Below are 13,399 nucleotides of genomic sequence, written 5' to 3'. Positions count from 1 at the left end.
CTATTTCCTAGGACATCCCCTCCTTACTGTGCCAGAAGAGGCCACCTGCCCAAGCCGCACGGTGCCTCCAGGTGCATGGCCGTCACCGCAGGCAGGGCGACCCTCTCTCCACCTGTCCTACTCGCCTGCGTGCCCAGCGCTGTCCCCAAGGAATGGCCTTGGCCACTCAAGTCAGACAGAACACCACCTCCCCTTCTCCTCCCTGCGTTTCTCCCACCACTCCCTGCCCTCTGTCGGGTACCACAGTCTGTTCTCTGCAGTGGCTCCCAACCTGGCTGATCGCCTGTGTCGTCTGGACACTGGAACGTGCGACCCACCCCCGAGGACTCAGCTGGCAGACGCAGGTGTGGCCTAGGAGGCTGCATCTTTACAAAGCTCCCTTTGGGTATTGACAGTTTCCATGACTACGAACAACATCCACCAGAACGCCTGTGTGTGTAATAAGCTGTATTGAGTAACTAAGTTTATTACTTGACATTGTAGAGTACAACATAACTTACGAGTTAAATTCTCTGGTGCTAATTTCACAAATCAGAGAGAAAATCAACAGATTCAGTATACAAGTGGAGAGGGCACTTCTATCAAAGGAAATAAAAAGACCTAAAGCTCCCAATCCAGTTTGAGAAGGAAGAAGCGTCTTCTCACTGGCACAGAACTGTGAGGAGCAGAGGGCAGTTCTGGGACCCTATCAGTGACGTCAGGGAGTTTACAACTTATTTAACTGAGAAAAATAAGAGACTCACATGAAATGCCAAAGACCACCAAGGCGATACATGATCAGCGGCAGCATAAGTGTTGCCAGCACCCAGCTTGGTTCGCCTTTGAGTGTACACCTCAACCTGTCTCAGTCTCTCCAGATTCCTGATTTAGCTCCCAGGAAGGCCTGTCCCCAGGCCAGACCCCACTCCTGCCCCCAGCACCCTGTTCTTCAGAGAGCACATAGCATGGGGTTTCTCAACTCCCCACTCCCCCACTTCTAACATCTTCCCGGAGCACCTTTTCTTATCTCCTCACACAGGCCACAGGGAGAGATGAGCTGTGTCTCCTCTACGAGCCCATCCCTGCGTGGGGCTCTCTACTCTCCATCCTGTCCCGCCCAGGCTCCTCAGGACAGCCAGCTCCAGCATCGCCTGTCACTCCCGTCTCTCCAACTCTTCACCTCGCATTGGCTCGAATCTCCCGGAAGACCAGTGAGCCTTTCTCATGGTGGGGAACGTCCTGTAGCTCTCATCCCCGCTTCCAATGGACTCTCAGAGAGAGGTCCCTTGCAACACCCCCGGCACCCCTGCCGGCCCTGCCACCAGAGACGTCTCAACCCATCAGGAACAAGGGGCAGGCTCTGCCTCTGGGAACGCAAGCTAAGGTCCAGGTCAGTCGCCCTGCTGAGTGCAGTAAAACATGAAGTGTAAGAGGCATCTTCCTACACGCAGCAAAGAGCAGGTAAGACAGCAAGGGGTTACCTGGACAGGAACCTAGAACTCAGAGAACTAAGGAGACACTAAAGGCACCTCTGTGTCTTTGGTATGCAGGCTCAATGCGGGAGGTGGTGCTGGTGGACAGGCCAAAGCCCAGGACCTGCCCAGGTAAGGGGTCTCACAGAGACCTCCGTACAGGGGGAATAAACCTGCCCCCTGCCCCACCTCAGGAGCCTAGAAGGCAAGCTGCCTTGGCACTGAGGAGCTGTGAGTGAGTGTGAGGGGGGGTGTAAGGGGGCCCCCCAGAGCTGGTCCTTCCTTGGCTCCGCAGCCCAAACTCGGACCATCTGAGCGTGCTAGGAGACTTCAAGCTGAATACATGAATACACAAAGCCCAGGACTACTGCAGGTCCTCACGTGACAGGACACCCAGGTACCTGACAAAAGCAAACACGGACCCTCTCTAGAGGAATGTTTCTTGATTCTAGGTTTCCAAGATCCTCACTATAAAAAAGTCCCCAGGGAAACAAGGCACCAACAAGAATCAGCAAGATCAAATCCGAAAGACTTTAGATACTGGAACTGTCTGATGTAGACCATAACCTAATTATTAAAAACACTGGGACAAATCTTTAAAAACTCAAATAGACCTCCTAAAACTGAAAAGCCAGTAACTGAACTATAAAACTCAATAGAGAGATTTAATAGAAGAATAGAGACAGCTGAAGAGAGAATTTTAAAGAGAGAGAGAATTAGTGGCTGGAGCACAGATCTGAAAAATTATCTAGAGTGCAGCATGGCGAGTCAAAGAGCTCGAACACACGAGAGGGAGATTAAGAGACAGAAGGCAGAGCAAGAAGGCATAATGCATGTCTAACTGGACTTCCAAAAGGAGAAAAGATGGGGTAGAGGAAATATTTGAAGGGTAAGGGCTGAGAACACCAACCAAAGATTTGAAAAGCCAAATAATTCCAAGCAGAAAAACATTAAAAAAAAAAAAAATCCACACCTATACACATTATACTGAAACTAAAAAAACCAAAAGACAAACAGAAGAGTTCAAAAGCAGCCAGAGAGAAAAAGTCACGTTACCTTCAAAGAGCTTAGGGAGACTTACAGCTGACTTCTCAAGAGCAACAATGGAAGCCAGAAGACCGTGGAATGAGATCTTCAATGTGCTGGGAGAAAACAACTGTCATCAAGTGAAAGTACACTTCACCAGTGAGGACAAAACAGAGGTATGCTCAGGCCTACACAAACACCGGAGACTCTGTTACCAGCTGAAACTCACTAAAGGAAACTCTGAAGGACGTAATTCAGACAAAAGGAGAATGACCCCAGATGGAAGGTCTGAGATTGGGGAAGAAAAAAAAAAAAAAAAGCAAACTGATTTCACTACGTGGATAAACCTAAAAATAATGTCTCGTGAGGTTAAAAGGAAAATGAATATCCCCAACAAGAATGACATACAGTTCCACGTGGGGGGGGGTACGGCTAAACCGAGATAAAGTACGTTAAAATGTCCTGCGGTCCTTGTATTGTTCAGACAGAGGGCCAAGGTAAGAACTACCATTAGACTAAGTTAAGTGAATACACGTGCTGTCATTTCTAGGGTATTCAACACAAGGATAGGAACAGAGTGTACAGCTCCCAAACTAAGAGGAAAAAAAGTTTTTAAAAATCAATCCAAAAGAAGGCAAGACGAGAAAAAAGGAAACAGAAAAAGCAGGACAACAGCATACACGAAAAATGTACATCTAAACTGAGAAAGCTGTAACAGAAATTGTTAGTCAAACACTTACATTTTTTCAACTTCCATTAAACTGACCCATACCTCAGTATTACCTAATGGTCCAAACCTCTTTCTGTTTCTTCCTTTCATTTCAGTAAAGATTTATTAAATATCTATTATAAGCTAGGCCCTGTAGAAGGCACAGGAAACAGCCTTGGCCCTACTTTTAGGGAGTTTATTACTGTGGAATGGGTAAGAGAAAAGTTAATCACATCATCACAACTGTGGTAACAACTATGATGTCAATAAACTGACTTTTTCACACCGTCAGGCACTCTTACGTTCCTACGTCTTACTCAGTTACTTTCCTTTAAGAAAGTGCTCAAGAAGAAAGAAGTCAGGGCTTTGCTAACCAAAGCCTAACAGAATGGTAAATCGGTACGTACCAGATATTACTATACTTAGTTTGATCTGCAGTTAGTAGTCTGTCTTGAAAGCTGGTTACTAATTCTGGAGCAGTCCATCGCAGAGGGAAAAATTTTTTATCATCTGTTTCAATATAATCCTCCTGTTTTATTAGAAAGCATACAGAATGTTGAATTCTATAACACTTTTAGTGAGCTCAATGATTTAATCCAGGTCATGCTCAGAAAACACATACTCCACCCAAAAAACATGTCAGGAAGAGAAGTGGGCATGAGAGACTTTCTGGGCAACAGGCGGGTGAGGGTTTCCCTGAAGCCTCCTGGGCCTCATGAGCTGGTCTCTGAGCCGCAAGCACTCGCCCGTCATCCTTCCTGGAAAAGGAAGGTACGCTGTGTCTGGTGCACAGAACACAAACTCTGAGCAAAACACCTTTCAAAAAATGCTGGGCCTTATCCCCGAGCAGGGGCGCGGTGCTGGTTAATGAGTAAGAGTGCAGGCTTCGAATCATACAGACTGGTCAAGTCCACATTCAACCATTTACCAGCTCTGTGACTCTGGGCAGGCAACAAACACGCTGAGGCTTCCCCTTGATCCGTAAGACGAGGGTGACACTAGGTCTGCCTCCCTTTACAGTGAGGATTATGCGAGATCGGGAGGCAAGCACTTCAGGGTGCCTGACTGCTATACAGCAAGCACTCAAGACACCAGAGCTATGATGTAGATGAATAAGCAACTCATATTTGCATGGTGTTTTCTGGCCCCACACCATGCTGCCTCACTCGGCTGAGCTTTGCAAACACACACAAGTAAAAACCTCACGTACTGACTTTCTTGGGGGATATACTTATGACAGAGTTGAAAAATCCAAATTCCAAGCTTACTGAACTTGAGCCAAAATTTTACTGAACATGTAACAGAGAAACATCTATAGGACACGTATATTTTATTATTCAGGGGGCAATAATTATTTACATGCCTTTCCAAAAGGGTGTGGCATTTTGTGATATGACCATTTTATGACTATGAAGTTAAATCAGAGGAGAACCTTTACACAGTTGGCTTACCTTGTACCTGCTGAATCCTATTCCATAATCTCCCACTTTCACATTTAGATCCGAGGTAAGAAAACAATTCCGCAGGGCTAAATCACTGAAAACAGAGAGGGTGAAGTGAGCACAAGAACAGGCGGCCTGACAACCAGGACAACGTGGCATGCAAGTGCCACGGAAGAAGGCTTGCCTTCTTGAGTAATCAGGGTAGTGAGTGTGCTGAGCTCCCTGCTTCATAATTAATGCTTTAAAATCCTTTTTCATGGAAAAAGGTAATACCATATTCATAATTACTTAAAGAATGGAGATGATCAGATTTTTTTTTTTTTTTGCAAATAACTCTGACTGCTAAGGTTAAATACTGACCACATCTGTACCTTATTCTGCATTAATACCAGACTTATGGCTCATTTCCTAATATTCTGAGAGTAACCAAGAAAGAATTCTAAATTGGCTAAGTTGTCTGAGGCTTTTTTAAAATAATAACTTGCATTACCTGAGTAATAGTTCAGTAGCAATCGATTTCATTATAAGTAAAGATGAATAAAGTTGCAACTTTAAGCAGCTCAAAATAACCAACATTATTAAAAAAATGTTTGTTTTTTAACTCCTTTTTCAAAGACATGCAAGCATTACAAGGAGGCCGTTACCAAGTCACTCTCACCTGTTCCAAACTCCACCCCTCCAAGAAAGAGGCAGAGTTGTTTTCAAGACTTACTTAAAACAATTCATTTTAAGTTTATCTAAGAACAAGTTAATTTTCAAAAACACATCACTTGAAAAGTAAAAACTATTTTTTCTAAAGGAACTCCCCATATAGACAACAGATTACATTTTTTGGATTTTGGCTTTAGCCCTTAGAATCTTCTAAATTACCAACTGGCATATGAATAATAAAGCCACTAAATTAAAACAGAACCAGGTACCTAATTTATAGTTTTAAATCATAAGTAAAAGTTACCAGAGACTGAATTTCTATAGTCCCAAATTTTAAATGTTTGTCTTTACCTGACTATAGAAGTCTAAAAATTTAAGCTAATTATTAAATTCTTATTTTCAAAGACGTTAATTTCCAAAGCTCCCACGTCTGAAATATAACAATCATGAGGCTGATGACAGCACCAGCTGATGCCGACATAATTCAATGACAGCTCGGTACATTAACAACGGTGATTCAGTCATAAAATAACTGCCAATGTTTACAAAGCACTTACTTTACACGACATGTTTCTCTAAGCAAGTGACGTGTTAACTCATTTAATCTTCACAATAGACCTCAGAGGTGGGCACTATTATGTTCCCCACTTTCAGAAAAGGAAACCGAGGCACAGAGAACTGAGGTGACTTTGCCAGGGTAAGCGTTTCCACTGTTCACCATTAGTAACCATCAAGGACAACACGTGACCAGCCAGGCCCTCAATAACACGCTGATCTCACTTCCAGTCAGTTGCATTCAACTTCTCTCTACGCTATGTTTACAAGCAGCGTTTTCACAGGGCTCCATCCAGAAGCCATCAGGCCCACGGAGGCGTCTGGAGAAATCCTCGGGACACCTCTACCCTCACAAACAACGCACAGGCACACCGGGAAATGCTGCCATGTTCCCGACTACTACCATAAAGTGAAACTCGCAATAAGGAGAGTCAAATTTTTGGTTTCCCAGCACATAGAAAAATGTTGTTTACACTACACTGTGGTCTGTCAAATGTGCAATAGCATTATGTCTAAAAAATGTACAAACCTTACTTAAAAAATACTTTACTGCTTAAAAAAAAGTCAAAATAATTACAATAGTAACATCAAAGGTCACCACTGATCACTGTAACAAATAAAATGATAATGAGAAGGTTTGAAATGCTGCAAGAGTTACCACAATGTGACAGAGACACCAAGTGGGCAGATGCTGGTGGACACCAGTGTGGGCAGACTCGCTGGACACGGGGTTGCCACAGGCCTTCAAGTTGTACAAAACCGCGGTGTCTGCGAAGTGCAATCAGGCGAGGTGTGCCTGGAGAAACAGATCTCAAGGCGAGGACTGGTCCCTATGTTTCAGAGGGAAGGAAGGAAGGGAGGGAGGGAGGAGGGGGAGGGCCCTCGGGGCAGGAGGGTGGGAGGCCTCCAGACCCACAGCTGCCACTGCACGGCCTGGTGGGTTCGGCCAGCAGAGGTTCCATCCTGGAGCACTGCCAATGAACATTTCCAGGCCCGACAGTCCAGTCCAGCTTCCCCTCCACCTTCCCAACACTTCCCCGCTGAGCCCAGAATGAAGAGCAGGGTGCCAGGGTCCCAGCAGTGGGCCAACAGCAGAGCCACCAGGCCCCAGCCTCCACCTTCCTCACACGTGTTCCCTGTGGGTCTTCATGAGAGGCCTGGATAAAGATGAAGAGTCATCTACGCAAAAGGCCTTTGGCTGTCCTTGTAAAGGAAGCTGTGAGACTCTTAACACAATTCAGCTGCTGTTCTCAGGGAAACGGACGTGCTTTCCATCACCCGACAACCAGCTGCAATGAGGAAGGCTGGTGTGACTGGCGAATTTCTTCTAACCCGGCTCCCTACTTCACCCCAGCCATCCCAGTCACTACAGCACAGTGGGAAAAGCACTGCACAGTCAAGACCCGGGAGCTCGTCTTGGCTCCACGACTGAGAACTATGTGACTTCAGGCAAGTCAACACATCAGAGCCTCACTTGTCAGTTTTCTTCACCAAAAAAAAAAGGTTAACCTGTAAGGGTTAATTTACAAAGTCTTTATAAGGATAAAATTTTTTTTAATGAAATGCTTTCAAAACGTTAAAGTGTTACCCAGATTCAACAGGATGATATAATTCAATTCAAAGTTGGTAAAAAATAAAGCCCAACAACATGCCAAGCTAAAGAACAGGAAAACACAAAGGTGTAACTTCTTGACGTCAGCAGCTGGTCTGGGTCAGGAAATACAAACATACCCAGTATACTCTTCCTCCAGGTTGAAAAACAGGTCTCGTAGCAAGGCTGCCAAGCGATTCAGCCCTGAAAGGCTCTCAGAGCTCTGGCCTGGGCCCCGTGGCTGGCAGCACTCACTATCACCTCAGCTGTCAGTGGCTGCACGGGACCCAGCCACGTGAGCGGAGCTGGCCGACCCAGGGAGCGGAGTTCGCAGATGAAGAGAGTTCCAAAGAGCCTCCCATCCCAATTCACAAGGAAGCATCACCACTCGCTCCCAGTGCACTGGGGCAAGAGCTTACCCACCTCCAGCCAGACTGCTCTAACGGCTCAACGTGGCTGGAGCCATTTTCAAAATCACCCACTCCTCTTTTAGTCACTCACTCACACTCTCCTGAGTAACCTCAATTCCTGATCGAAAGAGGAACGAACGGGAAGCAAAACAATCCAAAGTTACTGGACACTCTTCCTGGCATGGCACGCCTTATCTAATCTTGAGAACAGCACTTCAGGGCAAGACTACCCCCATTTCATAGAAGAAACAGGCTCAGGAGGCCTAGGTGATGTGGCTTGCACCAGTAAAGCCTGTGAGAGGCCACCCAGCTCGGACCCCATCTTGGGCTGCTCACCACACCACTCTGCGGCTGGCAGCCGTGAAGCTTTAATAACAGATGCCTACGTGGGTGGCGAAGAGACTCTGCCACTGACCACCTGCAGGTGGGATGCAGCTCAGGGAGGTACAGGAGGAAGAGTATGTGGCACCAAGAGACCACTTAGAGTCTGGACAGCTTCCACCCCTGCTTATTAAGACGGATGGCATCATGCTTCTCTTCCCCGGTGACAGGACCCAGACAGCCCCTGAGCTCACAGCCCGTCCCTCCTAATCCTCTGATGCACACCTCTTACGTACACTGGGTGATGTGAACGCCCGGCTCCTGTAACACTGGACACCTACCCTCTACAGAAAGAACTTTAAAACTGGGCAAATCCTCAAGTGGTTCCTACACACACAACTGTCACCCAGGAACTCCTCAAGGCCACGGTCACAGGTCTCCAGCTGCACGAGCCCCCTCGAGGCTACATCACCACTGGAAGCCCCTGCACTAGGCTCACTGCAATGACCTGGTGGCTTCTCACTGGAGCTGCTCCTTCAAGAACATGGACGGACTGGGACAGGAAGTCCCAGGCTCTGGGCCAGCAGGGCAGACTGGTGTGGAGCACAACACAATGGCAGCTTCCGCTGTGTACACGGCCTTCACAAATGTCACGTGTGACTGCAGAGACACGGGCTACCCAAGACCCAGGCATAAGCCCCTCTTAGACAGTAAGTAAAAATAAAATTTAATTGGGGGTGCTTTAGTAGATCAGTTTACAGGCGGACACACAGGATGCTCTATTTTCAACCAGTGCAGGAAGTCTGACTGAGTCAGCCAATAAATATGCTAAAATCCAGGTTAAAAACATGCTATACAATAGACTACCAACCAAAAAACTTAAAGCACAAAATTTTGCCCCAAATGGAAATTTTACATAAAACGTAGCTACTTCTTACACCAAAATTAAGGGGTGGAGGTTACAGCTCAGTGGTAGAACACCTGCTTCACATGCACAAGGTCCAGGGTTCAACCCCCAGTGCCTCCATTAACAACAACAACAACAAAAACCCAAACAAAACCAAAATGAAACAGCTGTCAATGGTTTCAAGAATTTTCTTCACCTTGAGTTTTTTTACCTGAATAAAATCCAAGCCATGTGATTTATCATCTTTATTTGTTCTAAAGTTCACAAGATTCCAAATGAAGTAAAACTTTAACCTAAAGAAACTCTCAGAAGATAACATTTACTCTGACATCTTTGCCAATTTTTAAAATGCAACAGTAAAAACCTACTTGGGCTTTAAACAGTTTCTGGCTGTCTTTGATAACTTTATGTTGCTAATTCTGATGTGATACTCGTTTTAGATGTTCCATTCTCCAAAATCTAAAAATTCCTAACCCAAGTATTAGGTAATAACCATCTGTGTTTTATGAGAGATTAATAACACAAACACGCTGGGTATTAACCTGTTTTGAGATTAAGAAACAAAACATAAGATTTCTCAGTTATAAAATAAATAGATCCTTATATTTTAAAGTTTTGTGTAAGGGTTTCTGCCGTGGGCCTGAAGAAACTCAATCTTTTGGGTCTCTTAAAAAGCGCTTTATCAGAATGATTGGCCCACTGTGCAAGTCAAATAAGATAGACATGTAAGAAAAACGTTAATTTTCTTTCTTCCCCACCCTGAAGTAATGTTGGGAATTTGGCATTTTTCTGAGTCTATTCACTCACACACACACACACACACACACACACACACACACACACACACACACACACACACACACACACACACACACACCCTACGAATACAAGCAGGTGTTTTCTTATTTTTTAAAAAATGGTGTTATATTATAAATATAGTCCTGTGCAACCTGCTTTAAAAAAATATATAATACTTCACAGACAGCCCACCACATCAACACACACAGGTGTTCCTTTTCAGGTCTTTGGATTGTTAAAGAGTTAAATGACTTGATTTAAAATCAACTAAAGAGACACTGCCTGGTTTCCCCAGAGACCTGAGAAACGATTTTAAACATATTTTAAACAAAAACCAGAGCTTAAAAGGCTGGAGGAAAATAAGCAGAAATCTCCTTTTGGGTTCACAGAATCATCATCTGTGATTCGTTTTAAATTGTTTTGATCACAAAAATTACATCAATGGTTTGAACAAAATACAGTGTGCTCCAGAGTGCTGCAGCCATTCAAGTTGGACCAGAAAGGTTTGCACAGGGACGTGTTACACCAACAGGTGTGCTGCTCACACACGAAGCCTGATCACGGGCCCGGCCATGGGCAGGTCTCTTGGAGCACTGTCCGGAGACCCAACACTGTGACCATCTCTGAAAACAGTGACTCCAGCCCATCAGGTCCCCTCTTCCTCTCTCAGGAATGTGAGCTGGGACACACCGTGCAACCTGGCGGTCAAAGCCAGAGCCTACAGCTGACCAGGATGCAAAGGGAGCCGTCAGGAGGCTGACTCTTGACTGCTGACTGCCGACTCTGAGCCACGTGCACCCTTTCACATTCTCTGAAATTCTGGAAATCATTTCTAGACCTCGGGTTGTATTAAGACACACTGCTCCCCAGCACTGGTTTAAATGAAGGCAGCTCAACCCTTATTCTGACACTGGGAAGCAGGGGACAGCATCCACCTGACCAATCGAGAGCTCAGCCCACAGCCTTCCTCCTGAAGCTTTCTGCAGGCCCTTCCACAAACTCTGTGCGGAGGGACGAGCGCCAGCGCGCGGACCCACCTGTGCAGGAAGTGCAGCTTGTGCATGGCGGCCAGCCCCGCCGCGATCTCACACGCCAGCCTCTGCAGCAGCATGGTCTGCGCGTCCCCCCGCACCGGCTCAGGCTCATTCCGCAGGTAAGCCTTCAGATCGCCCTGTGAAAATGAGTCTGGTTCAGTTTCCCAAGTGGATCCGGTGAGCAGACCAGCAACTGAACAGGTGCCTTAGCTGACATAAATTACCAAGGTTATTTATTAGGAATGAATTAGGTCTGAGCTTAGTTGAGAATCCCACACTGAACAAGTGTGAATTGACAAAAAGCAACTCCAACCGAATACCTCAAAGGTAGAGAAAACACTATTCTCCTTTTAGGATCATTCTAAATTAAACATTAGCTTACCCTTGTTATATAAGCACATGTATAACAAGTTTAAAAAAGATAATTTTGCGATGATGCACAATTTAAGTGCAGAAGTACAGAAACTTCCAGGTAACTAAGAGATGATGCAGAGAGTGAAAGAGGGGCCACTGGCACTGCCTTCAAGGATTCCAGGAGAACACTGCATCATGAAGGCTACCGCCAAAGCACTCGTGAGCAACAGAGAAGGGGAGAAGGAAAGAAAATGGGTGGAAAGGAGGAAAAAGTACTTTCAGTGCCGGTAAATGCTTCAGGTCTCTGCCAGCTTCCCCAGGGCCTTGTGTTGAGCAGAGATCATTGTGAGAAGGAACATTCTAGTCACTCCAGAAACTCACGATGTTAATTTCAACAAGCCCATTCTTCCTGCACGGGCAGGAAAATGAACAGGTTCACATTAGACACCCAGCACATGGGTGCCCCAGGGCCGAGCTCCCCAGGTATTCGCGCAGGGTCAAGCCGTCCTACTCTGCTTTTGTTTCACGGTTGTAAGGACTGTATGTCTGTGGGATCTACAGGGTATCTGTTTTGGGAAAGACACTTTTGAGGAAATCTTCCACGTTCTGCTTACCACATGATTATTTATGGATGTGATTTAATTCCGAATTAAAGCTTTATATAATCAGTCAATAACATTTAGAAAGCATGCCAATAGCTTTCAGTTTTCTTTATATCTGAGTCAAAAGAGATTCTGGAAGGAAATTTTCCTTTACCAACAAAACTCTCATATTTCTTATGATTGTTACCGAAGACAGCAAGCTGATTAAACTCCCCTCAGAATCAAACTTTAAAGCACAATATTCCTTTGCCAACAGCTATCCACATTCAATACTAAGTACGTTCCAATGTAACCTCTAGGTCCACAGCAAGAATCTAAATTTGTTTTTGTTCCCAGTTTCAACAATTGCTACATGAATGGTAACACTGACATTAATAACCATTACCATCTGAGCTTTTGAACACTGTGCCAAGCACCGTGCTGGGAATTTTTACACCTGTTACCTCAAATTAACTCTTGCAATTTAAAACACTTTCCAGATGCGGAATGACGCTTAGGGAGGTTAAGAAATTTGCCTAGGGCCACGGACTAATAAAGAGTGGGGCTGTATGTCTCCTCTTCAGTTTGACAAACTGTCAAGAAAATTCTATTTGGCAAGTGAGTTAAAGTGGTATGCAGATCAAATCAATTATTTTATAAGAATGAATGTCAAGTAAATTAAAGCCAACGACACGGCTTTGTAGGGTTCTCCCAGGCCTGTCGACACTGCTGTCAGGGAAGCAACTGCCCACTCAGGACCAAGGCGAACACTCACCCGCGTCACTGGCATCTTAATCTTCCTTCTTTCCAAACATGGTGCTCCCTCCTGTTGCTCCTGTCACAATTACAGGGAGAAACAGACACCTCTCTTCCCACTTAAAACGCGTGCCCCTCTCCACCCCAACCCCACCTGCACCTGTCCAGGGGAGGCTCTGCCCAGCGTGGCAGTGGTGAGAATAAAGACAGGTTTGGATGACAATTAAACAACCCAGAAAAACTCTAGCAAAAGTGCTGGGCCTAGAGGCTAATGGAGCTTTCACAAAGCAGCCCATATAGAAACGAACTAGGAAAACAGAGAGCTCAAATTGATTCACATTACCCGGAAATGACAACCTGAGTTCACCCGTCTGACCTCTTTCCTGCAACATCCACCTAAGGGAGAGCGACCCCTACACAGAGGAGGACTGAGCTGTGCGGCATCCAGCCAAGTCTCACAGCAAGCAGAAGCTGCTGGCAGACAGCGAACACTTCCCCAGGGACTCGGCCATGAAGGCAGGAGTGGCCGAGTGGGTGTGAGTATTTCTCAAGGTTATCCAAAAGTACTCACTACCACTCACTGTTCCTAAAATATCTCTCCACAGCAGTCCACTCCCCAAATTTCACCAGAAGATAAAGCACAGTAAACAGAAGGGGATTTTGCCTAAGAATGTTAATGTTCCGAATGTTCCCAGCTCGGCAAAACTAAAAGCCTCTCCTTTCACCTGCCCTGGGGGAGGCAAAGTTAGCACAACCCGGGCAAGCCCGGCTCTAACCCAGGGAGAGCTAACATCTGTGCTCCCCGGGGAGCCC

The 13,399-nt window shown here is 45.7% G+C and overlaps 1 protein-coding gene across 2 annotated transcripts in view; it reads right to left on the bottom strand.

Moving 5' to 3' along the window:
- LMTK2 (lemur tyrosine kinase 2) overlaps positions 1 to 13,399 on the bottom strand; it is a 67,810-nt gene that overhangs the window by 14,552 nt on the left and 39,859 nt on the right. For both annotated transcript variants that reach the window (XM_032460040.1, XM_032460041.1), the window contains exons 7-9: positions 10,899 to 11,032; positions 4,638 to 4,722; positions 3,594 to 3,715 (exon numbers count right to left, since the gene is read on the bottom strand). In XM_032460040.1, coding sequence (XP_032315931.1) covers positions 3,594 to 3,715; positions 4,638 to 4,722; positions 10,899 to 11,032 — 341 coding nt within the window. The remainder of the gene's footprint in view (positions 1 to 3,593; positions 3,716 to 4,637; positions 4,723 to 10,898; positions 11,033 to 13,399) is intronic.

The sequence above is a fragment of the Camelus ferus genome, chromosome 18 (assembly GCF_009834535.1).
Source record: "Camelus ferus isolate YT-003-E chromosome 18, BCGSAC_Cfer_1.0, whole genome shotgun sequence".
Classification (NCBI taxonomy): Eukaryota; Metazoa; Chordata; class Mammalia; order Artiodactyla; family Camelidae; genus Camelus; species Camelus ferus.
Note: the sequence above shows the minus strand (reverse complement) of the source record. Positions and strands in the feature narration are given on the sequence as shown.